This window comes from Notothenia rossii (genome assembly GCF_949606895.1).
Source record: "Notothenia rossii genome assembly, chromosome: 11".
Lineage (NCBI taxonomy): Eukaryota > Metazoa > Chordata > Actinopteri > Perciformes > Nototheniidae > Notothenia > Notothenia rossii.
In genome coordinates this window covers 34,863,496-34,889,879 of record NC_136910.1, presented here as the reverse complement: position 1 = coordinate 34,889,879, position 26,384 = coordinate 34,863,496, and the positions used below count along the sequence as shown (strand labels likewise).

At 40.3% G+C, this 26,384-nt stretch overlaps 1 protein-coding gene across 1 annotated transcript in view; it reads left to right on the top strand.

Annotated features, from left to right (window-relative positions):
• Positions 1 to 24,771, top strand: part of LOC307024272 (netrin receptor UNC5D-like) — a 208,726-nt gene extending 183,955 nt beyond the window's left edge. Inside the window, exons 13-18 of the mRNA XM_079658261.1 lie at positions 10,108 to 10,279; positions 16,242 to 16,472; positions 19,444 to 19,593; positions 20,915 to 21,079; positions 21,332 to 21,510; positions 23,372 to 24,771. Of these exons, the coding sequence (XP_079514387.1) occupies positions 10,108 to 10,279; positions 16,242 to 16,472; positions 19,444 to 19,593; positions 20,915 to 21,079; positions 21,332 to 21,510; positions 23,372 to 23,570 (1,096 nt within the window). The 3' untranslated portion in view covers positions 23,571 to 24,771. The remainder of the gene's footprint in view (positions 1 to 10,107; positions 10,280 to 16,241; positions 16,473 to 19,443; positions 19,594 to 20,914; positions 21,080 to 21,331; positions 21,511 to 23,371) is intronic.
• The last annotated feature ends 1,613 nt before the right edge of the window (positions 24,772 to 26,384 follow it).

Genomic DNA, 26,384 nt, shown 5'->3' with positions numbered 1-26,384 from the left:
GTGCTTCGCGGATGCGCTCGGCTCCTCTCGGCTCCTCTCGACTGCTGCTCGGGTCTGCTCGGTCAGCTTCCGGATGAGGAGGCATTCGTTCGACCAACTTACAGTAGATAACATTACAAACATTTTTAACAGGGGCCATAATAGTGTAAATAATGTTTGTTTTGGCAGTTATAACTGAATGTAATGTTTTCTACTTTTTTACACCTGGGAAGGCATTTACCTTCATCAGATGGAAAGTGTTTTGACCAACAACTTAAGTATTTCTTATAGCTATGCAGGGCATGCAAGAGAACAAACACAAACAATAACAAACAAGTGAAATTAAGAATAAAATTGAAATTGTGCAATATAATATTGTGGTAGTTCATCTTATAATTCAGTCTAGAGAATGCACCAGACAGCATCTACAGTAAGACCTGCAAAAATCTAAATGTTCTTGGGGGAGGCCCCTCAAAACCTTCTTGCAATTTCGTCCGCGCGCATTTTTCAGGCCAATCTCTATTGGGCTCAGGGCCATCTGTAAATTAGCTTAGATGGCCCACAGAGCCATCTCCCAAAATCCTTAATGTCATGCACTGTATCGTACAAACTGTCTATATGATCTCCATCTCTAGGGAAGAAGGACTCCACTTGTGTTTTTCTTTGTCCAGCAATGTATCCTTGTTTGGACTGTTTTGTTCTTGAGGGACTTTTCCCACAAACGTTCCGTGTCTGTATGAGGCGTTGATTCTGCCTTCTAAACCTCTCAGCTTTTCGTTTTTCTGCTTTAACTTGTTCAAGTAATTTCTTATTTTGAACCAATAGCTTCTTCAGCTGCTTTTTGACAGCGGATTTTCTTTTTAATCCCTTGGGTTTGATTGGAGCCATCTCATTGGGGGAATGTGTTGGTGTGCTGCATAAAAGAGGTACGAGGTAACTTCATTGACCTCTTCATGGTCAGAAGGTTGATCATCAGTCTGAGGTGACTGTGGAGTTAGTTCAAGTATAGCCTTATTGGCCCTGTCCCTTGCCCTACATCTCCTTTTGAGTTCTTCCATTTATCTTGAAGCCGCTTTTTTGTTCCTGCTGACACAGACTTCACACTGAGGCTAACAATTTCTCCATTCACTCTTTTCTCCTGATATCTGCAGAAAAAAGGACAAAACCTTAAGCATTTCTGCCCATGTAATGAAACATTTTAGTCGTTTAATCATTCTTGGTGGCATGTTAAATTTACTTTCTGCGTCTCTCTCTCAAGAGATCCTCTCTCCTCCTTGGATCTTCATTCAACCTCTCCCTGTACTTTCTTGTCCTATCCTTACTAGTCATCGTCTGCCTGTCTCTCATACCTTCCGCCTGGACCTCAAACTAAACAAATAGAAAACAGTAGAATTGTTTTACTTTCGGTATACTCAAAAGGTTAGAAAACTTATTAGATAAGTAGTCTAAATTAATTTTAAAATGCATCTATCTAGGCCTTATTTATAACCTGCATCCACTGGTGTGACAGCCATTTCCACTAGTGTGACGCTGACTTTACGTCACACTATAGGACAATGTTGTCACACCAGTGGACATTTTCAGTTACATTGTCAGTTTGGGGCCTAGCTGTATGCTAGAGAGCCTTCAAATCATATCATATTTAAATGTAAAATAATATAAATGTATTAAAATGTTCATATCAACAATTTCATTAAGTCACACCAAAGGACAGCGTTATTGGTCCCATTTCTGACAAAAAAATTGCAATATTATGATAAATATCTGAGCCAAAACTCACCCTCTGTTCATTGCATGTGGTCCAGGGATGTCTTCTGTACTTCCTGGATAAATAAGGCCCTCTCTCAATGATGGGTCCCCAAATTAATACCTGTTCTATATTCACAAAATGGTGTCACACTAGGTCATGGGTTGGCATGCGGCCCTTTAAGCCCTCTGCTCTGGCTCCCTTGAGTTTAGACAAAAATAAGAAGGAAATAAAATAAAAGTATTTGTAGGAATATTTATATTTTGTTGCACGGTTGAAAAAGTTTCGTATCTTGTATTTTGAGGTGATACTTTGACACATAAATAAAAAACATTAAAAAATTAGGTCAACTAAAATATGCGTCACATCCTGCTACGGTCCCGCGCGAGCGCCTTTTCTTGGAGGTGAATAACCTGACCCCCGGCTCCATGAGGGAACTATGGATACATCAAAGAAAAGTACCGGAGGAACACAGGATTTAATTCTGCGTGGACAGAGTTATAAATGCCAAAAAAACTGTAGTTTTTGTCTGACATAACAATAAATACAACTTTATTAGCTATGAAATATGTTTTGCGGCTCCAGACAAAAAAATGTTTGGGAAAAAGGAGCAAAATGGCTCTTTTGGTCAAAAAGGTTGCAGACCCCTGCACTAGGTGGACATCAGTTTTGTGGACAAAATGTAATGCGTCATAAGCATTTGGATTTTGTACATGAATACTTAAAACCTATAGTTTCATAAAGTAAACATTGCTATTATGTGTATAAAAGCTATTTTAAAGTATTTTATTATTTTGTTTATTACAGTAGTTTGAAGATTGGCAATGTGACCCCGGACAGTCACACCAGTAGACAATGTTCATGTTTCAAACCAAATATTTAAATATTAGAAGTATAGAGCTCATGAATTACAGATGGATTGGTTATTGAAGATCAAGATTAGAGATTTTAATAAAACATCACCAGTTATTATATATATTTGTCACCATGAACAGAAAAACAAGGCGTCACGTCAACTACCCAATTACAAAAAAAAATGTATTAGGATAAAATGACGAAGTGATGACATCTGGGAAAGCCTAAGGCAGACAACCGTGAGTTGCTAATAGTTGTTTGACCATCCTTTACAGGAAGGCAAGTTATACTGCATAGTGTCACTCAGGGAAGTGATGTTCCTTTTATTGGATGAATTTACACTAACCAAATACATGAATTCAGTATAATTCCAAGCACAGTTTTATGCCTGTAATTTTGTTGAACTCCATGCCAATGTGATAACTTTAGAGACTCTCACTGATGAGTCATGGTCAATACGTTACTTATTATTGTGTTCTGAGCTAAATGAAATAAATAAAAACAATAACTGCCACATTTGATGCTTTTGTGTGAAAAAAATGTAACAATAGACAGCACAATAACAAGAGACGCGATTTAACTAATAACCCCAATCTAATATTTACCTTTCAACTATCTTCCTGAAGTGGTACTTCTTTATTCTCATAACCACAATCAGAGATGCTAAATAACCAGACCTTTAATCTATGCTCACAGGCAGTCTGGATAATTACCATAGTCTCAGTAGCAGGTTACCTTGGTGTCTTAGAGCCTGTGGCTGCAGGGCACGGTGTTATCTGCATGTGGGGTATTATTTTTAGATAGAAAAGTGTTGTCGTTTTAATTTTTTGAAACGTAACAGTATAATAAAGAAGCTACATACACATAAATCTGCACCAGAAAAATAAAAAAAATAAGAGTCCAAAAAACCTTGGTTTCAGGTTTTGTTCCTTGGGAAACCTACCCTCTTGGCACAAAACACACACACACACACACACACACACACACACACACACACACACACACACACACACACACACACACACACACACACACACACACACACACTCATGACCCCTGTAAGGAATGTAGAATGAACCAGGAGCTAGGTCCCAATTGAATACTGCGCTCTACTACTATACACAATATGCTACATTCACTGTCAAAGAAAGTGAATTGGCAAATAATATGAGCAATTATTTTGTTTCTCCATTTTATATCATTCTAAGCTGATTTTTTCTTTTCAGTTTTGGGTTACTGGATGGGCAAAAAACACAACAGTAAATGTAACATTTGGCTCAAGTGATGGTCGAATTGATCATTTTCCTATTCATCTAAATCATTTATTGTAAAATATATTTGGTATTAGAATAACATTTGAACACAGCCATTGACTTGGTTATCTAAGAAGTGAGGTGTAACAGTGTCAACATGAGAAGTGTCACCTATAATAAAATGTATTCTAACATCTATCTCATTCTCATTCTGTGGGTATTCCCTGTATTTGTGTGTGGGTCCACGCACACTTTACACATTTGTGATGCATCTGTGCTTTCATGTCAGCGCCTGTCCCTGCTGCAGTTGCATTAATGATGTTGAGAAATATCCATGCCGCCCCAGTGACAACAGCAGCCACATCGTGTCCTGTGTGTAAGGGGTCCGGCCGGGCCAGCTGCATGACTGATGGTGGTCCCATTGATTGCTTTCAGTCTTCGGGGCTTGCAGCCAAGATTGGGCCCCTGGCCAAAAGCAGCTTGGCCCAGCTAATCTGTCACCAGGCTGGCCAGAACAGGCTTCATAAGCTCCATCGACCCACGGAGCTTACACGCTGTGTGCTAGGGCCTGTCCTCCCCAGCCCCACTGTCCATTAGTCTTGGTGCTTTAATCTTCCTCTATCTGTGTGTCTGTGTGTCAGCTGCTCAGGGATTGATTCATTATGAGTGTCCAAGGATTTGAGTTTACTTTGTTTATAGTCAATCTCTGCTATTTTAATCCATGTGTAAGCAGTGATTCATTAATAATGATGATCACGTCCTCATTTTCATACCCTCTTTTTTTAGCTGGAATAGAAAAGGACCATCTTTAATGTTTGTTGAAAAAACTATAGTTGATGGAGTGGTGGTTCACTGAACATCTCAGGTGGGGTGCACATTAAAACACTGGATGCAAAAGACTGTTTAACATTTGATTGCAGTCAATCCGGTGGTTTGTGGATAGTAAGACCTGGATGTACTGTGGAGGATTTTCTCTATATAAAAGAATATAGGTAATATATTACGTCAGGTAGACAATGGAAAAAAATAGGAACCTTAAATAATGCTTCCTTTTCCTCACAATGTAGGAACAAATCAATAGGAATATAGCTTAACAAATAACAAAATAATTGTAAAGATTTAAGGTCCAAACAATTTAGATCTCCATATGCAAACTCACAATGGTCTCATTTGTTCTGCCTGCAGTCTCTGGAGGGAAAGAAGGGAGTGAGTGCTATGGGCTTGGATAGGGGAGTGGTCTACATTTGATTGACAGTCTAGTAGGGGTGTAACGGTTCACATAATTCAAGGTTCGGTATACACCTCGGTTTGGGAGTCACGGTTCGGTACGGGTTCGGTACAACAAGAAAAAGCAAAAAAAGTCCCAAATGCATCATTCCAGGTTCGTTGTTATTTATTTTTGAGCAGTAGTGCAGGTTTCATGATACAAATAAGGAACTCTAACATGTTGAATAATTAACTATATTACACAGTTAAAAACAAACATCACACACACACAGTACCACACACACTCAGATGGCCGTATTATCTATAATAAAAAGAATGTCTTGAAAATATTACAAAATAAATAATAAGAAAGTGTTTCAAGGGCGCATAGCCGTTGAAATATATATGCCAATAGCTTCCGTTATTTCTTTTGGTCTCTCTTTCATGTCTATTGGCTTCCAACCTGTAAAGCCCGAGAGACCCCGGTACCGGGGCCCTCCTGCAACATCTTGCAGGAAACAGTGTCTGAGGGCATGTTCATTTAATAAACTATGAATGTTTTATATCCATGTAACGGGAAGAAACTCATCTAACTGATCATTTAAATAAAAAATAAAAAACACAATGCTAACGCTGAGCCTCTGAATTAGCAACGAGCGAAAAATGCTAACAGATGACTGCACCGAAATTCACTCACAAAACCTTATTATTTATCTTTGCTACACATCCCAACCCATCGTTTCACATCGTGAGGTGACACAGAATCGAGGGGTACCCTTCATTATCACTCAATTATACGAACTCTCTGAGATAATAACAAGAACAGACATCAAAACATATGGCGCTAGGTAGCTAAAAACGCTAACATGGCTCACCTGTGTCATAGTCTGGTCAAAAGTTGTCTTCAATGGCATTAAAACAATAAAAATGCTGCTGAAGTTAATCCATAGGTTAATCCAATGTGTCTGTGTCCCTTTGAAATGATTTCTGATAATCCATGAGCAATAAACCTGCTTTTCGGTTTCCAGATGTCAGAGCTAGAGCTCTATAGCTATAGCTTCACTCTCATGCAAAACTGCGTCCGCAGTGTGTGAGTGGGGAGATTCCCCTTAGATTCTATTGGCTCTAACGGTCAGAAAGAGATGTAAATCACCAAAATCCACCAATGGGTTCCAGAGAAACGGTAAAACCCCCATTTCCACCCAAATCACCTCAGAGGTGGAGTTTATTTTGCTAAACCTCTCTAAAAAGGTCAAATGTCACTTGTTTTGTATCAATCTTGATACAGGGTACTTATTATATGTTGTACTTTGGATTCTGAAGGATTATTTGAATTATTTGAAGTATTAAAGTAACGTGTTATGGCAGGAAAGTTAAATCTGGTATATTCATTTTAATGTCACCTTATATATATTCATGTGTGTTAAATTTGAAGGGACAAAGTATATTTTCCCTCCCCAATATATTGAGGTGAAGTCTTTGTGTTTAGAGAGGGATGCAAGCAGGGGACATCCTAATTTGGGGATAGCTCCAAAACTGTGGAATGTTTCCCTCATAAAAGAAGAGGTGCGTTACACATGCTTAGGGCAAATGTGTGTGTTTTCATTGCAGTAAATATATGTGCTGCGTGATTACTGTTCAACTATACCTCTGTTCTTATTCTTTCATGTGTGGGTACTAAATGGCTACAAACATTGTGGAGAAATTAGCTTAAACATGTTTTATTACTCTATATGAAATGGAAGCAGCTTTTATGATAGGGACGAGAGAGCATTTTCAGCATGTCAATTATCAGGGAAATCGACTTGTTTTCAATAGATGTGTGTGGTTAGTTACTATGTATTAATAATAACAGTATGTGTAAAGGAAGCTGGAAATATACAATGTGAAACCTTTTATTTGAAGTAAAGATGTGAACAATAGCTCAAACAAATGGAAAGGCGGTAGGACAAATGAGTGTGTTCTCTATATTAGGCCTGTGTGAAGTTTGACTATTTGAAAAGCATCTCTAATACTGCTTAAGAGCACAGGTAATGTGTTCCTCGTTATTATTGATATGAAAGTGATTTACATGTATTACGTATAGTTAGCCAACTATAACAACTATATCTTAAAACATACTTTTAACTTGTGTGTGGCAGCCTGAGGCGGGAAGATGGACTCAGGGACAAAGGGCCATAAAGGGGATGTGTGTGTGCTGGCTGCAAGATGTGAAATAAGATAAGGAAACTTGTTGTTTAGAGCAGGTTCGTACCAGACACCAAAAGGTATCTGGTCTTCGTCAAACTGAAAGAGACTTTTTGTTTCCGGGTTTCTTCTTCTGTGTCGCACTGATTGGGTGCGACAGGCCATGTGTTGGTCTCTGCCAATAAGATGACCTCTGGGGGAAAGCACGCACACACCTCCTCCTGTGTTTTTAGTATGAAACACTGTGTTTTCCTTTGGTTCGCGGTCTTGTTTTTGACCGGCCGTTCCTGAGACCTGTCTCACACGTGGTAGAACCTGAGCCCGGAGTACTCTGCAGAGTTCTTCGTGATTCCTTTGTATTTGTATTGTTACCTTGTATCATTAAAACAAGATTATTGTTTCACTTGCATTCTGGTGTTTCTTAATCCCTTCCTTTTTACGAATTTACCCAGCTTATCAAACGACACGCGGAGACGAGGTTGGTTTTAAACATCCACCAAATCTCCAACAATTCCTAAAGCTTTTAGTCTACCTTACCATCATCAAAGGGTAGTTTTCACTATAAGTAAAAAATAATGTTTGGACGGACACTATAATTTGCAGTTTTTTACTATGTTCAATCTGAATTTTCTTTAAAATACAAAACATCTATATTGATTCTGACTTTTTCTACATTCAACTCAGAGGTTTATCATTACTTTGAGAAAAAAGATTATTAATTTAATCCTTTTAGAAGGGAAGATATGGTCATTTCTGGGAATGTCACTTTCGAGCCTGAGACCTGAAAAACAGGCTCAGGGCTAAACTGGTTAAAAACAGCGGGGATAAGCTGTTGAACTGCTGTTGTCTTTTGCAAGGCTCCGGTGATTGGCAAATCTGGCTGATGCCTTCTGATATGATTTAGCATGTTTAGCGTGTGTTACCATTAGCATACCGCACCGCTGTCGAACAACGCCGACACACCGTCCTCGTCTGATCCACCACTCGCACTCCATCGTTATTGTAGTCCACAGGGAACCCAAAATGTTCCCACACAGCTGATTTAAAAGAGGCAGGTGGGTTCTAGCTCCTGTGTGTTATCTGAAATCGCCATACTAACTTCTCTTCTTCTTGTATTTTGTTCGTTTTGTTGTGTTTTCTTCTTGTTCTTCATTTGTTGTTTAAAGAGCATCTTGCAGGTTTTTTTTTTTCTACATTTATGCTTAAACTTGCTTGAAAATTACAATTGAAAAAGTGAATGTAGGATTTGATATGTTTTACGAGACATAAGGGCAGGAATTCAGAGGGAAAGGAGCAATTTCGAGCTCTGCTCTTAAAAACGGCTCTTTTTTAGGGTCATACGTCAAACACGTCATATTACATCACAAAGGGTAAACATCTCCGCTCTCTGACCCTGGGTATAGTTAGTAGTTGTGTAGTGTTGAGCGGTTGTGTTTTAGTGAGCTGGTATTTTTCTGTAGTTTTACATTGTATTTCACCATTTGTAATCATGGTGCAGTATTGTGTTTGTGCAGGTTGCACAAATACCAGCCTGTCAGGACATCGAGTCCACAGTTTCCCTCACGGGAAAAGGACCGGAGCTAGCGTTCGTTCCCGGGTGCGTTGTGCATCCACCTCCCTGCAGCACATACTCTCCACAGCTTTATCAGGAAACCGTATTACATCTCTCTCCCCCCCCCCCCCCCCTTCGCTGCTCTCTCTCTCTCTCCCCTCCGGTACACGGCACCGTAAGACATAGTGTGGAGTTGCATTAGGTAACGCTGTGGTGGCTGTACTGCTCCAGCCGTCTCCTTTGTGTTTGTTTGTTTCCCCCTGTCTGTGTTGTTTGTGTTTGCGTGGTGGCTGTCACTCCTGGCTCCCGGCTCAACTTCCACTCACCTGCTGCAATCAGCTGTGCACCCTCCCCGACTACACACCTGCTTTCCATCAAGCCATTTACAACGGCATATCAACGGAGGCTCCACAACCTTTCTCCGCCAGATCGTCAAGTATCAGCCGTATCTCGTATCTCCCCTCCGGTACAAAGCACCGTAGTGTGGAGTTGCATTAGGTAACGCGAGATACGGCTGATACTTTATGTTATGGATCAGTATCAACAGTCCTGCCAGTAACGTTACTATATTATCAATGCTACTTTAGTTATAGCCTGATATATGATAGCTAACTTCACAATGTTGTGATGTGACGTTAGCTAACATTCTTTAGCTAACGCCGGTCACTCACCAAGATAGCTGCCCAGTTCTCCACTGGTTCTCCTCACACCACAGCTCAATTTCTCTCCGGTGACCATTATTTCTTCTAATCCTTGGCTGCTCCTGGTCTCTTGGACGCCTAGCAGGCTCATAATTATAAGGTTGTGGTCCATCATATGCATTCGAATATTCATGTTCAACTTCTTCTGTGTCTTCTGTGTCGAAACTAGCATTGGGATCCATGTTTATTAATACGTTACACCGGCCGCTCTCCCCCTTGTTTCCCCCATGTTACGTCACACGCGGGAGGTCACGAGCCGAGGCTTTTTTATGCTGAAGTGAAAATGTATTACAAAAACGACACCAGATGTCACTGTAGTGTATATTTCTGTATATTTTTTGGGAAAATCTAGTGTATTCATCATTTTCCTACACATTTATTCACAGGTGTCTTTAACCTGGAAGTTGCTCTTTAAAGGCGGCAGGCAAACAGCTTTTAGGCGCAATACCGCCCCTGGATTATATATAGTGTAATGGATACTGCCCTGAGTGACAGACTTTTTTCCCTTCAAAAAAAGGCGTTCGGACGAATACGGTTACACCCCTACAGTCTAGTGATTCAAGAGGAGTTAGGATTCTTAACATTTGTTGTTTTGATATGTAACTTAACTGTTTTTCTGTGGTGCAGCTCTGTGTCCGAGGAGGGGTCAGAGCTTTTCCTGAGCCCCGCAGTCACGTACGGCCCCCCCGGCCTGGACCTGTCCTGTCCCATAGCCATGACCATTGCCCATTGTGCGGAGGTTGCAGCCGATAATTGGACCATCCGGCTAAAGAGGCAGACGCAGGAAAACAAGTGGGAGGTGAGCAATTTCTATTTAACTTCAGCTTCACTTATCAGGTCCAAATTCCCGGCTGCAACATGAGTGCAGAATGTTAACAAGTGAAAACACACAACTTCCACTAGTGCCCGGAATATCAAAACCATCTGATAAAACTGCTACCACTTACTTTGATGAAAATGTCCATCCTGCAGTGTGGTCATGCAAGCAGGGAGTCGATTTCAGGGTTGCCAGCTCAGATTTGTCATTCTGTATAAAATGTAGCCCTTTCAAGCTCTACCTCATGCTGTCATACATCCAAAAGAAGTGTCAGACCAAATCCAAATGACTGCTATTAGTCATTCAAACATTCATTTATTTCCCTAGTTTAATGATAATGGTGTTTCAAAGCATTTCTCTTGTATGAATCTATGAATTATGCATTGCAGCTGGTAAAACAATAAAACACAACAAGCACAATTTACATTGTGAGGGAAGAAAAAGCACAATCATATCCATATGTTTATTTATTATATGGCACAACAGTAGATAATGGCATAAGGGAGTTTATAAAACGGACAAGTCAAATCAAGCAATCTGATTGGTTCTTAACCGTGATATACTGAGCGTATACCACGGGTAGAATTGTAAGTTACTTTTCACAACAAGTCAGTATCCCTCCGCGTCTGAGAAAAACAGTATACCATACTGGAACAAGAAAGCAGCGGAGAAGTAACGGGGCAGAAACCCTCCTTTTTACGCAGCGGTCCAGACATAGACATCAAACGGCAAAACATATTCAGTGTGCAGTTCCTTTGGCATTAGGGCAGGGATATCTAGATACTTTCCAAGGTTTGACATAATGAATTGTGCTACTTTTAAAGCAAGCAACGAAGTTTTCAAATCTTTAATCAAAGAGGTCCGCAAAAACACTATCGACCAATCAGATTGATTGATTTGACTTGTCAGTTTTATAAATATATTGACATTTCTTCCGTTACGAAACAAACTTACAAAGCATAAGATGGAAACATTTAAGATTAACTTCGACCTCCGGGGGGGTCTTACTATGGAGGAGTGGATTGAGGAGTGCCTATCTCCAGGGGGGAAAAGCACCTAAACGACGACATGCAGAGCTACGTGAAGAGCAGGTAGACCAACTGGAAAAGTACCACCATTCAAAAGCTTTCTGATGCAGGTCTTGAAACAAAGCAGAGACATTATGACCGTTAGTGGCCACAGGTGCGAAAGCTCTCTCCAGAGCTACTGGAAGCCGAATCTCAGGGACCGGAGAAAGTAGAGCAATATTCTCGCCACGCCAAGCAACAGCCTAGAACAACCTCAACCTATACAAGTGACCACGTAAGCCATGCTACTGATGCTGGACAGTTTTTCAGTGGGTGCATAATAAACAGCAACATACACATTAATGTAAATAAACAGCCAAATAATGGATCAACGCTCTCTGTCTAATATGTTCGCTAGCTGTTAGTGTTGTTGCATAGCAACCACCTCATGTTTTGTGCAGAAGGTAACGGAGGGACTATTTATTTTATTTTATTTTTTTATTTAATAGTTATAGTTACTGCTCTCAAAAAAGTAACTGGTTACTTTATTAGTTACTCAATTATAAAAGTAACTAGTAATAGTTATAGTTACTGCTCTCAAAAAAGTAACTGGTTACTTTATTAGTTACTCAATTATAAAAGTAACTAGTAATAGTTATAGTTACTGCTCTCAAAAAAGTAACTGGTTACTTTATTAGTTACTCAATTATAAAAGTAACTAGTAATACGTTACTTTACTTTACCTTAAAAATAATAACAATACAAATACAAGTCTTTGTGTTGTTTTTTGCTGACTAGTTATCTGAAGGCAACAGACTTGACCATTGCGATGGGCAGCATTTCCTCAACATACCTGGCAATCAATCTATTTAGTTGACTCTGTGTGACATGTGGTGATTTTAAAAAAATCGTTTTTTGGCTGCTTAGATGGTGTTGCTCCATCTGGGTCACTGACGGTGGTTGAGACGGTGGGGTCTTTGGCGACTAGTTTTATAGCCCCATGTACATTACTTAGGTGCTTCAGGAGATTGGCATAGCTGTTTTTCGATGTGGACAATGCTTTCTGTCCTGCACACAGTTTATATTTTACCATAATATGTTTTGCGTCCTCCAAGTTGCAAATGTGCTGCTGCTCTCGCTGGTGTGTGTGTGTGTGTGTGTGTGTGTGTGTGTGTGTGTGTGTGTGTGTGTGTGTGTGTGTGTGTGTGTGTGTGTGTGTGTGTGTGTGTGTGTGTGTGTGTGTGTGTGTGTGTGTGTGTGTGTGTGTGTGTGTGTGTGTGTGTGTGTGTGTGTGTGTGTGTGTGTGTATTTTCCCCATAAGGCAAGACCCGCCCAACTCTGTCTCTGATTGGCTTACCCTGAAATGTTAACCCGCGTTAACCAATCATCACTCCTCTCTGGTTACTTTCACTTTTCCATGGTGCTGTGAGAGGACATCGCTGTATTTGCCATTCAGTTACATCCGCAGGGAAATTCGGTTCAGTTCCATCACATAATGTAACGCACCCATTTAAATCACAGTAACAATAACGGCGTTACTTAATGAAAATAGGTAACTAGTAACGCTATTAGTTACCGCAAAAAGTAGTTGCGTTACAGTCCCAACACTGGTCGGCAGCTATTGCTTAATTATAAAACGGACAAGTCAAATATAATGAGCGTATATCACGGGTAGAATTGTATTTACTTTTCACAAGTCATGTATCCTTCCGCGTCTGAGAAAAGCTACAACCGTTAACTGTTACATTACGTCCGTTACGGAAATAACTAACTACTAACAAAGCTTAAGATGGAAACATTTAAGGTTAACTTCGATCTCCGGGGTGACCTTACTATGGAGGAGTGGATTGAGGAGTGCCTATCCCCAGAAAAAAAAGCACCCAAACGACGACATGCAGAGCTACGCGAAAAGCAGGTAGACCAACTGGAAAAGTACCACCATTCAAAAGCTTTCTGATGCGGGTCTTGAAACAAAGCAGAGAAATGATGACCGTTAGTGGCCACAGGTGCTAAAGCTCTCTCCAGAGCTACTGGAAGCCCAATCTCGGGGACCGGAGAAAGTGGAGCAATCTTCATATAATACATAACACCTTCATGCCGATCTAGATCCCTCCGCTTCGCGTCGGGCTCCTGATCAGCCTGTCAGTGTTCTTTTCCCCATAATGACCGCTTCGCTGCACATTATCCCTTACATATGATTATATAGAGTCATTATTCATTTGTTTTAAAGCAGGAGATGCAAACGCTTGCCTCGGGGAGGGAGAAAAAGAGTCACAGCGGAGAATAAACAGAAGGGCAACCATGGCAACCATGCAAGGGAAGTCTTCTTCGCTGCTTTTGTGGCAGACTACAGTGCCACTTACAGGCCTGGCATATGCACTACAGCGTCTCCAGCGCTTTCGAGCCCCAACTTCTCATTCCCCTGATAGGTGGAGAATTTACCAATAGCCGTAGCTCCACCGTCCTGACGTCAGGACAGTGTTCAAATCTGGATCAGTCTGTATCAGATCCGTTGCAGCCCCTTTTTTAGAGATTTGGGTATGGAGGAAAATAGAGAGAGTTGTGTTTTCTGACACTTGGTGAGTTCCCTGGAACACCGGGGACACATATTCATGTATAAAAGATGTACAAAAGTGCATTTTGCATGATAGGTCCGGTCCCCTTTAAGTATATCATCTCAATTATTCTTGAAAGTAATTATTATACTGGGACTACCATGACTGACTTTATTGTGGATGCATGTGAGTTGTAGAAAAGAACACACAGCAAATAGATCCATCTGCTTTAGCAGTGTTGTTTTCATCTTAATCAAAAACCCATTTGGTGTCAAATGGAAACAAATGACTACCTCTGTCTGCAACAGTGAGTGAGTGAGCCGGAGATAAAACACATAGACATACAGTATAATTACTAAAATATAGAAACATTGGTAAATCATCCACAAGTGCTACTCGTTAAAATAGAAGTGAGCTTCAGCTCAAATAATGTCCCTGAACTAGCTTTTTAATATCTAGAAAATATTTGTTTTAACTGCAAAAAGGTTTAAGTATCTAGTCCAAACTGATACAGCAGTATGAGGTTAACAAATATAATAATAAGTGTTTATATTTAAGTGCTCACTGCTCTAAATACAGCATAGTTCTATCTCTGTGATTGCTCCTGTGAGATTTCTTTTCTCACTTCAAGCTCTTTCAGTAAAATAACACCTCTGAAAGTCCTTCAACTCTGTCCTGTAGAGCCTCTTCGCAGTTTCTCAGAGACTTGTTCAGACATCTGACTTCAATCCAAACACTCTCTGCCCTTTTTTCTTGTGCCGTGTCAGGACAATAGACATATCTAAGATGCTCTTTTAATGTTTAACTAACCTCATCAAAAAGCTTCGGGGACCTCATCGAGTAACGGTGACCCCAGAGCCACCGGCGTTTGCGTAACCTTGGAAGGGCCGATGTTCTCTCCCCAGCCTGGTCTTTTCACTCGGTGTGACATTTACACAGACGTAATTTGCCAGCAGGCGCGTTGCACAAAAGAGAGCGATCAAAACAGCCATCACTGACGGCTATATGCAGGACAGAAAGTCGGCCGGGGAGGGGCAGACAGACAGAGACACAGACGAGTTCGAAGAAAGAAGAGACGTTCTCCGAGAAAATGTAACGGCCTGACCCGTCTCTGTCACTGAAATAATGAGCCCTTTATCTCAGGAAGGATGCTTACTCAAAACCTAATCTCTGGAATTAGTAATATAATGGTGGATGGAAGTCTTTTCTCCCCCTCTCTTCCCCTTCCCCCTCGCTCCGTCTGCCTCTCAGTGCCATTCCCATTAAAGTCTGCACTTTTGTACTGCTAGAGTTTGACTCCATCATTTCTCCCTGGCTGCCTGGCGGGGAAGAGCTATGCCATGGAGATCCTTCATGTCTGCTGCAGCGCTAATGGAGCCGGTTTAGGAAGCTGTGGGCCTATAAATTACCCTGTATTGCTCAGCCGGGCCATATGCAGAGGGGACACGTGGGTCACAGTTATGTTTCAAAGGTGATTTAGGGAGGATTGAGCACAAGATGAGGAGCAATTGGCCATCGGATACATCTGCACCCCACTAATCCGTTTTGTCAGTGTTACTGTATCCCCATCTGTTTAGTTGATGTGTCATTATTCATTTGGCCGGGGTTCAGCTCTGCACAGTTCCTCCTCCTGAGTCGATGCCTTAGGGAAAGTTTCCAGGTTACTATCTGTGCAAGGGTGTTAATAATATCTTTAAACAATAGAGCCACTTCTTTCAAAAGAAAACAGAGTTATTATGCACCTTGTTGCCTGGTTCATAATAACCTTGTCTGGGTTTTTTTACAGGTTATAAATAATAGATAGAAAGAGGGATTAATGAATCAAATGTGCAACAAGTAACCATGCCATATTATGCTTTTGGGGTTTTTCCTTCCCTGTAACATAGTGACATCACTACAGTATGTAACTTGCGCTACTATTGGCTAGCACTCCAACAGATTGTACGTGATATATAAGGCATGGGACATCTCTAAGCGGTTGACGAATCACAACAGGACCAGACAGCAACCAATCAGAGCAGACTGGGCTCTGGTTTCAGACAGAGGGTGAAAAGAGATGCTGCAGCACAGGCAGTATGAGAAACATAAAGATATTTTTGAACATTAAAGCATGGAAACATGTCACAGTAGAGACACTACATACAAATAAGAATAGGTCCTTTTTAAGCTAAAACCTTTTTAGGGCCTCTGCAAACACTTGTTGGCATTAATTGAAATATTAATAATCATGAATCAGTATGCTCAGTGCCACTGTGTATGGTAGGGTGCGGTCTGTTATTAAGCTGTTTTTATGATGAAACCTAAATGTAACTATTTATGGCTCAGATGATGTTCTTCATGCATCAAAACTAAATCTGGTCTCTCCTTATGCTGTCTCCACAGGAAGTGATGTCGGTGGATGAGGAGAGCACGTCCTGCTACTGTCTGCTGGAGACTCAGAGGTGCCACATGCTGCTGGAGCACCCGGGGCGCTACGCCCTGGTGGGGGAGCCGCTGAACCAGGAGGCGGCCAAGAGGCTGAGGCTGGCTGTGTTTGGAAGTCCAGACAGCAACAACTCTCTGGGCTTCACCCTCAGGGTCTACTGTGTGGACGACACCCCCCACGTATTTCAGGTAGGATGAGAGAGGGAGGGTACTGAAGGGAACAATGGACACATGTGGATGACTCAATGTAGTTGGAAAGTTATATGCTTACAATTTAATAGTTCAGATTTTTCAATATTTCAAAAAATACTGATTTACAACAACAATCTTTTACTTTGCTGAGATAGTTCAGAAAACCATATTGTTATATTTGACAGGAGAAAAGTACAAAAATCTGTTTCCTGTATGAAAGATGCAAAGTAAATTCCTTAAATTCGACCTGCACAAAGTGGCAACTCCTGGTCTGAAAAGAGTTCTTCCCCATGCCCATTCATCGCTCTTTTCTGCTTGCCTTTTTTCTAAAGATCAGCAACTTCACGGGTTGCAAACAGAAGTGTGATTGCATAGAATCTATGTGGAAATGACCCTACTTCTTACTCCATATATTAACTCAACAAACATTTCCTAATGAGTTTATGTACTCATTCGCAAAATGTAAGTTGTCTTTGAATCAGCATAATGATTATTTTATCAATTATGTTCCAAAAAACAATAAGGCGATGGCAAAACTTCCATTATGCCAAACTCCAATCTTCAAAGCAATTGTCCATTTCACATATTCAGTCTATAGGCTGTACTTAGACATGTGACATTTTAATGTATTCAATTAAAAACTAAAGTTGTAGAAAAAACTAAATACAACAAACCTGTTGCTGGCTCTAAATATAAAGATATAGATCATCCATGTGACTGCAATCATCCTGAGCAGAACATCAATGTTTAAACCAGATTTAATGACAATCCATCCAAAAGTTGTCCTGACATTTCCCCCAAAAGCACAAATGTCATCCTTTATGGTGGCAATACTGGAAGAAGATCACAAAAGTCATTAGGATACATCATCTGGGAATAGTGAATATAGAACATTCCGTGACAATCCTTTTAATGGTGGATTGACCAACAGGCCAACATCGCCATCCACTAAACCGCCAAATCCCAAAATAGTATGATTATAAATATTTGATTGAAGAAATCTAAATTGCAAAGGTTGGGAGTTTGTGGCTGCTTGTTTTGCCTGAGAGAATTGCTGTCTGGGTTTTTTCTTTGCTCCACTGAAGACCTGCCTGCTCAGTAGCACTGCTAGGGGGAGATGCTTGATGACTAGACAGACAAAGAGGGACTTTTAATTACAAAGACAACAGATGCTCCAAGGTTGCTTCTCTGCCCTTTCTTTGCGTAATTGAATTTGCTCTCTGTTAATTAAATGTGTTTCTGCATTGCTTTCCATTTGCACAGTATTTTAACATGTTAAAACACAGACACATTTTCAAGTGCAGCACAAAAGTGTGCCCTTCCTCTTTGCAGTGTTCTGCAGCCAACACATTCTTTTTTAGCAAGAGCAATTTGTCTCCTGCCTTAATTAAACACATTCAGCTTTTCTCAAGTCGTGCTGATAGCTGAACTGCCCCTGGCCGAACTTCACTTCTGGCTTCATTCAAGTGCTAGAATTGCATGTGAACAAAGAGAAATAGCTTGTGAGCACCAGGAGCCAGTCCGAACCACCTCTCCATAAGTCAGGCATGGTTAGTTGTTCATTGTTCTTTTTGTGTTGGCTTTTGTTTGTGCTTTATACAACAATTAATTTCCCCTGTGAGCTCGAAGCTGGAATTGATCAGTTTCTGGACAGACAGTATGCTTTGCATCCCTTCCTCTCTTTGTGCTGAGAAGAAAAACACCAAGCCTACCGGACACACACCCACATACCTGCATTCCCTAGATACAGAGAATGTAAACAAAAACAAGTACATATGCACACAGATGTTGTTGCTTCCTATTGATTCAGAGAATTACAATATCCCAGGTCTGCAAGGCAAAAGGAATAATATTGACAAAGGACTTTTGTTGAGATCTTTTTCTCTGTTTTTGTCTTGTCTTTGTCTACAACAACCAATATGTGTGAATAACAAATCAGGCTGCTTTCTTTTCCCTCATCTGATTTTCACAGCCATGCAGTGTGTCAGTTTCTTTCATTCATGTTCGGGCAGCAGTGGCTCCTGAGGGCCACCGTTAACTTTAACTTTCAGAGGCTAATCGCTTTGGGTGCATTTTAAAGGTTCAAAATGCCAGCTTTTATTTTTCGTTTAGCAAGGATTTTTATTTTGCATCATGGTCACAGTGTTTCTCAAAGCAAAAATAGATAAGATGAGATAAAACTAAGAAGAATTTATCCCGGGGGGAAATTGCTCTGCAGTAATCGCAGTACATAGTGGGAAGAGTGCAAATGTAATAGATAACAATAAGGAACAAATACAAAATATACAAAATACTCAGGTTCAAAATCTGGATAAAAAAAATAAGTCCTGGTCAGTGGCAAATTGATATGCATGTACAGTATCAGATGTGAAGTAAAGTTAAGTGTTAAATTAAATGTACAAATATCAAATTTTGTTTAATTTATTCTTCATATTTTTTTTTTGCGCTTCTTTATACTGGAATTTTGCAACAATATTCCTATTAGAGTTCTATCGAGAATATAGAGAATCTTCCTTAACTTTTATAACTATTATTTTATTTAAAATTAGTCGATAATTAATTTAATTAGTCCTTTTAATTTCTTACATTTCTTTAAAACTCTTTACCCTTGCAGACCTGTTTCTATGAGAGGATATTGGTTTATTATTCATATACTTCGCTCATTCTATATGTTTACTTGCTTAATAACTCTGCTACTTATTATTTTCTATATATTATAATTATATATATATATGTACTTATTTGATTCATGTGTGCTTTCCTCTTTATTTGACCAACCTACACTTTTTTTCCTTTTATCTGCACTCTCCCTTTGCTGTAACAATAATGTCCGCGCTGTGGTACAGATGAAGTGTTTTTGATTCAGATTCCTGTTATCAGCACTTTTGAGTCCTGGCTTGATACTCAGATTGTGTCAACCTAATAAAATATAGACCCTAACCTCTGCCCTCCTCCTCTCATTGATCAGGAGGTGGCGGCGGGCGAGCGCAGTAGGGGGGGGCGGCTGCTGGAAGAGCCTAAAATGATGCTGTTCAGGGGGAACACGTTCAGCCTGCAGGTATCCATCCAGGACGTCCCACAGCTACTCTGGAGCATCAAGCCTTTCACCACCTGCCAGGTAGGAAGCTCATTACGATGGGATGGTGTCAGTAAGTGTAAAAGTGCAATCAAGTTTACAGTGTGTGCACTTCTGATGTAAATGGAGCTCCCCTTAATGAGGGTCACAGAGAAACCATGCACCTTCATCTGCTCTGCTTCCTCTCCTCTATCAGTTTCCCTTTTCCTAACATGGCCACATCAAAGCAAAAGGACAGCAGCAAGGGCACAGCAGGAGATCGCTAAAGCTAGCTATCTCACTCACACACCCTTATAAAACTAATTATGACTGCCAGGCAGACACACACACACACATCTTCCTAGAGGTCCACACACTGCATGTTCTGCTCTGCCCTGTGATGTTTATCCCAACAGTGACATCCTATTAGCAGAATTAGCCCACCGTAGTGCTGCCAGAATACCAACAAGGCTTTTTGGAGAGTAAAAGCTGCCATGTGAGGGTCCTACAGAGAAGATGACTGTAGGCTTCCTTCAGACACCACTCCGCTCTAAAGGAGGCTTTCACAAGTAGCCATCCTCCTGTCTGATGGATGTGAAAAGAGGATGATTCATCCGTACAGCAGTGTTTTTGACCTGCTCTCACCACGACACCGTCTGGGTCACACAGTAGTTAGTAATGGAAGGTAAAATTGGCCTCTTCGATTCCATTTACTCCAAAGCTCCTTAGTTTTCCAACTGCCACTTTGCAGGGAAGTGCAACAGGGCAAATTAAGGCATCCATGTCTTCATTCCAAAATTACGTTACAGTTCCTGATCTAAGACTTTGGCATTTACACGATTGATCAAGGCATGTTATCCAAAGTTAGAAAAGAAAACATAAAAGACAAGAAATGGCAGTGTAATTAATGCTGTTGGCTGTTCTTTAACTAAAAGTGGATGGCGTAATGATTCATTCAGTGACTAATGATGCTGGTTTAGGACTCTAAGATTAACCTAATGCTTGCATGTGAGACTAGCCATAGTTATTATGCAAAAGTAATATCAAGTAACTAGATTATTTCTCCCAGGCAACAGTCAGTAACATAATGTATATTTTATTACATTTTCGCACTAATGACTCTTCTCCAGATGTAAGCAGGATACATTTTGGTCCCAGAGGCTCTGAATGCCTGTTGGTGCTCTGTCTGACGGGTAAACTGCTTGATTAGGTAACACCATTGATTGGTTAAAGAGGCCACTCATTGGCTCTTAATTAATCTTTTTACACGGCAAAGTGGGTGACAAAGCAGCTTTCAAATAACTAATGCCTTTGATTTAATGAGTGTGTTGTCTCCTCTATCTAATCCTCTCATTGTCCTTTCTCCGTCTGTGCTGCTCTGCAGGAGTTCTCCTTTTCTCAGGTGTGGGCCAGTAGCCAGCGTCCCCTGCAGTGTGCCTTCTCTCTGGAACGATACAGCCACTCGTCGTCTCAGCTCTCCTGCAAGCTCAGCGTCCGCCAGGTGAAAGGCGAAGAGCAGATCCTGCAGGTGTACACGTCTGTGGTGGAGGTGAGCAGTGAGAGGCAGACAGTGTGTCCTCGCTACGTGGGCAGTCAAGCAGCTTGTTAATAGGTTCTTTTATTACGCTGAAAAACTCTTGATTTGATTTAAGGGCTTGCTTAATGAGCCTCTCAGGGAGCTTTTCATGTATAGATTGCAAATTGTCTTGATAACTCCTTGTCCTTGTCTTCATTTTGAGAATTTCAGCCGCATTTTCAAAAATCACCCTAAAACCTCTTTCTTTTTTCTCCGTGCTGCCAGAATGAAAAGGGAGTGGTTCCCTTTTTCACTCAGTCAGACTGTACCATCACCTCTCAGACAGGGTCAAGGGCTTTTAAAATCCCTCTGTCCATCCGTCAGCGGATCAGCGCTACCTTTGACACTGCTAATGCCAAGGGGAAGGACTGGCAGCTCCTGGCTCAAAAGCTCCACATAGACAGGTATGAGAGGTGTCAGAGTTATAGAGCTCTGAAACCTATATTTGATTATCCTTCTTTATTGTATGCAGGTGTCTTTTACCACTCACTGAGGACAAGCTCAGATATATGAATGTGCCTGTATGTTGCTTTAAGGTGTTATAACAGGATAATGAATAAAAAGCAGAAATGCTGGATGTTCTCGTTTATCAAAACGTTGCTCCCACTTTGAATACTATTTTTAATCTAGAATTTAGGCACTGTGTCAGCCTTAATCTTCCATCACCAAGCAGCCTTCAGTAACACGCCACACTGCTGATTTCATTATAGATCTAGTAACACATACACAGAGAGGGAGTGTGAGGGGGGGGGGATGTAAAAGCCATCTTTAGTCAGAGTAAGTGCAGTGAATATGCCGTGTTTTGCAGAAATAAGATGAAGGTCTGAGACCGCTGACAGGCCAGCCTCCGGCAAGAAAATGTGTTCATGTTAGCACTCTTCATTAGCAGCATCTTTGCATCCTTCAACTCCTGCTAAACTTTTCGGAGGTTGTGCCAGGTCACTATTTGCGTAGGCTGCAGAGGATATTAGGTGTTTAGAATTGGATGATCTCTATTTGTGCTTTAGAAGAGGAGTCAATAATCAAGAGCTCACAGTCTGCTCCTTCAAGCACTCGAGAAAAGGAAGTACTGAAAGTAGAAAATGCTCTCTTTGCCAAATCAAGAATCATAAGAGGGAAAGATTCACTAAGAAACTGCGACAGAAACTATGTGATTAAGGAATTATATTCAAACCGAAGCTGAGAACAAACATCTTGGACTGAAGAATGGGAAAGGATTTCGTATTTCTTTCACCAAGAAGCATTTATTATAAATGTCTCTACTTAATTAAGATTCATTATGTCTCTGAATGTGTGGAACATCTTTATACCAAGGATGGAAAAGTGGGATAGAAAAGAAAACAAGGTTAAAGGCAACAGAGGAAATCTCATTGTGAGGAAACAGTGCTCTCTATTGGATAGGTGTTATAACAACAGTACACAAAGAAAATCATGACTTTATTATACAATAAACCATGCTACACTCTGTAACTGGATTTCACTTCATCAATGCTTTTACTCGAGACAAATGAGTTGACTTGATCTATGCTGACTGTATTACTGACAGACAAGGGTTCTATAGAGAAAGCAGGCGTGGCATTTAGAAATGACCATATTTAAAAAAGGCAAAATCCTGCATACACAAAATGTATATGCACATGAATTCTAAACATGAAAAAGTCTAAATGTTGGGTACACACCAAATGAGGAATATTTATGTATTCATTCAATTATGTATTGTTTTGATTTATAGGTCGTTTTGTTTCTCAGTGATAAAGGAAGAAGCTAGATTCCTTATTAATGTAAGAGTGGCAATACTATTACTGTATATAACACAAAGTACTGCACTAGCAGTAAATGTTATATTGAAGTGAACTTGTGGAACTATCAAAAGCAAAAAATATTATTTAGCATGGATTCACACATCAACTATTTTCTACCATGTGACCCCAGAATGGATCTGTAGACTCGGGTCTGGAGTGTTGAAGAAGTGAAAATGTTCAATGAAAAAACTTGATTGAGTTGTATTGTGGTAAATGTGAGATCCAGTGTTTTTGAGTTTTCAATACATGGGGCTAAAAGTCAGGAAATCTGGCTGTTTAGTCTATTACAAAATAAACTTGGGGGAAGCTTGATCACTGGAGCACATCTTTTAAAATGTGTCTTCTTATCATAGATAGTGCAAGGCAGTCACTTCATTGATGAATCACTAACTGACACTCTCCTTTGTTACTCCTCCCATGTGATCGGCACTGTAATACAGAATTCTGTTTCCCTGGCTTGTAGGAACCTGTGCTACTTTGCATGTCAGGAGAGCCCCTCCTCAGTGATTCTGAGTCTGTGGGAAGCCCAGCACCAGGACTCGGGGGACCTGGACTCTCTGGCCAGCGCCCTTGAAGAAATCGGCAAGGTTCAGTCCCCCAGGACCGCCACTCACGGCTGCAGCAGAGAAGAACGGGACTCTGAATTCACTCCACTTGGGTAGGGCGGGTCTACAGCAGCAGATCAGAATAATTACAAACCTTTACTGCATGAACACTGGTGATCAGGTGTACTAGCTAACCTGTGGTGAGGAAGAGGAGCAGGAGCGCAAAGAGGACAGCAGGGAAACTCAGTTTGGACTGTTACTAAAGGAACACCTCTGCTAAATCAAATAGCACATACAGACAGATGGGAATGAAGAACGAAGGGAAGACAAAGAAGGAAATGAGTGGGGAAGTATTTGAGTTATTGAGAGGCACTTACAAAACATTTTAGACCGAGATCTCACCACCATCTTTGATTGAGAAATGTCTCCTGACAGGTTTGATATCTGTATTTAAGGATGATGGTGATTGAAGAGGATTCTCTGTGTAGGTTGGAGTGTGTTTTAACCAGACTAATGTTGTGACTTTACCCGGATCAGATGTGCTGGACTCTCACCCTCAAACAGTCCTCTGGGCTGTCAAAATGTTTAGTGTAATGTCATTTTGTTGTCATTCATTTAACATATCTCCTAATGCTTATTTTCCTGTTTCTACAAAGTATCTGTAAAAAGAATGCTGGAGTTAGAGGAGGAAACTGAAAGTCATGGATACCAGATATATTTATTTCGTCAGAATTTAGGTCAAAGATACTGACTACGATTAGCATTTAAAATGTTCTGATGATGTCCACATGCTGAAAAACAATGTAAGGCTGTATAAGAAGAGAACTATTCTTTTTAAAGACGCCCACACGTAGAACATTTTCAAGTACACTTGCATAACACAATGTCAAAGCTAAGGCTGCAGAAGAGGATCATTGATCCCAATGTATAATGCAATGCAGCCAGAGGTGCACCACATCCCATAATGTCTACTGATCAGCTTTTGGTTCTTTTGTTGGAAAATGAATGTCTCTCTGTGTAATAGGGGACTTTATACCAGTCAAACATTGTGAACATTACATATGCTGCTACGTGTTGATGCTGGTTAAGTGGTGTGTACTTTCAAGACCCTCTGGGACTTTTTTTTTTTTTATCTACATTTTGACTTTTAATGTGTGGCTTGATTTGAGCTGCCGTTTTTTGGATTATCCGAAAAATACCTGGAGATCATTATTTGGAGACACGCCGCCGACTCTCACTCCCACTCCCTTCTCTCCTCTTCCCCAGGCAGAGTTGCTCCACCTGCCCCAAAAACATGATAAAGTGACTTTGTGTTGAACTCTGTGTTGGCTGTCTCTTTTCATCTACTTAATGAATTCAGTTCTTGAAACGCCTGAAAGCCCAAAATACGGTGGAGAAATCAGTTACAATAAATCTTTTAAAACTGCATTCAGATATTACATGTTAAATAAAGAAATCCTATCGTTAGAAACATTTGAAAGAACCACGTCGGTTAAGCTTGGATGGCAGATTTAGTTTTCAAGTAATTGAGACATATTTCTGCATTTTGATGAATAAGCTGTGTGCTTTTCTTTACATAAGAAGATCCATGCCATTTCTAATATGAGAGTGGTATAAACATTTTCTTTACATTTTAAATAATATAATTTCCCAAACTGTCGAATAATCCCTTTAATTAACTAAGACTCACAGTTTCTATCGAAGCTAAAAATGAAGGATGCAGAATCGAGCAGGCTCATGCTGAAAAAGAAAATTCCTGTCCATGCGTAGTCATGGAAATATTTTGAGGTATCTTATCACAGAGATATGCTCGGCATTCGATAGTTTGAGGTCATGAAAATCAGTTTTTACTGAGCCCTGACTGCCGAATAATCGAACAGTAAATATTGCTAACCTTTAGTCTATCAGCAAGCTGTCTGTGTGGATCAAAGGACACCATGCACAGGAAAAACTCCATACAGAGGGACTGATTCTGCACTATCAGCTGAAAAGGTCACTGTTTAGAAAGGCCAAAGCTTGGAATACATTAACACCTGAAAGAAACTAACGCACAGGGAGGCTATTTTATACAGACGGCATGATCTAAATCATAACTTCATGATTTTATCAATTTCGTCCATAAATAACCAGGAAATAGTGGAATACAAATTTCCAAAGCCAAAGTGAACACATTCAAATGTCTCGTTTTGTCTTACCAAAAGTCAAATATTCACAATAGCTGGAACTAGTGATTATTTTAGGCACTATATTTCCATAAAAGCGCTCTACTTTACAAATCATTTAAGCTAACAAATATTATTTCTTAATCAAAAAGGCCATCCAAGATTTTGGGATCACCATCCTGCCTGAAGGCAAGCCTCAAAGAAATCTAATGTAGCCTCTTGATGCTACTGCTACATATCATTAGCACAGGTGCTAAACAAGCTTTAGCAGTAGTGGAGAGCTTGGCCTCCTCGGCAACAAGGTTTTGGGCTATATAATGAGCTAGCTAGCATACAGTCTTTTGTTTGAGTAAGCTAATCGCTACGACGGATAACCCTCCTTATTGACATGGTTTTGGGCTATATGAGCTATAGCATAAAATCAAAAGTGTTAAAAGGCTATTGATTGACTGAACACGGTTTAACTACTACAAACACCAAAATGATCCATTTTAGTTTGTTCAGTCTCATCTAATCGAATTTAGGGAGTTTATGAAGTAGAGTAATTGCTTTTTTAGAAAATGTAAGTATGGCTAAAGGTAATATGGACCCATTGTAAGCTTCAAGATTTAAAGTACATTTGAAGGGATTTATTCAAGTTTAATGAAACTTTAGCTGGGATCCGAACCGGGCCTAGCTTGTTTCATCAGTACTCAAAAAAGGATTCAACATAGCCTATATTTTGATACATATTTAGGATTAAATTGACTTTTTTTTAAGAAATCGGTTT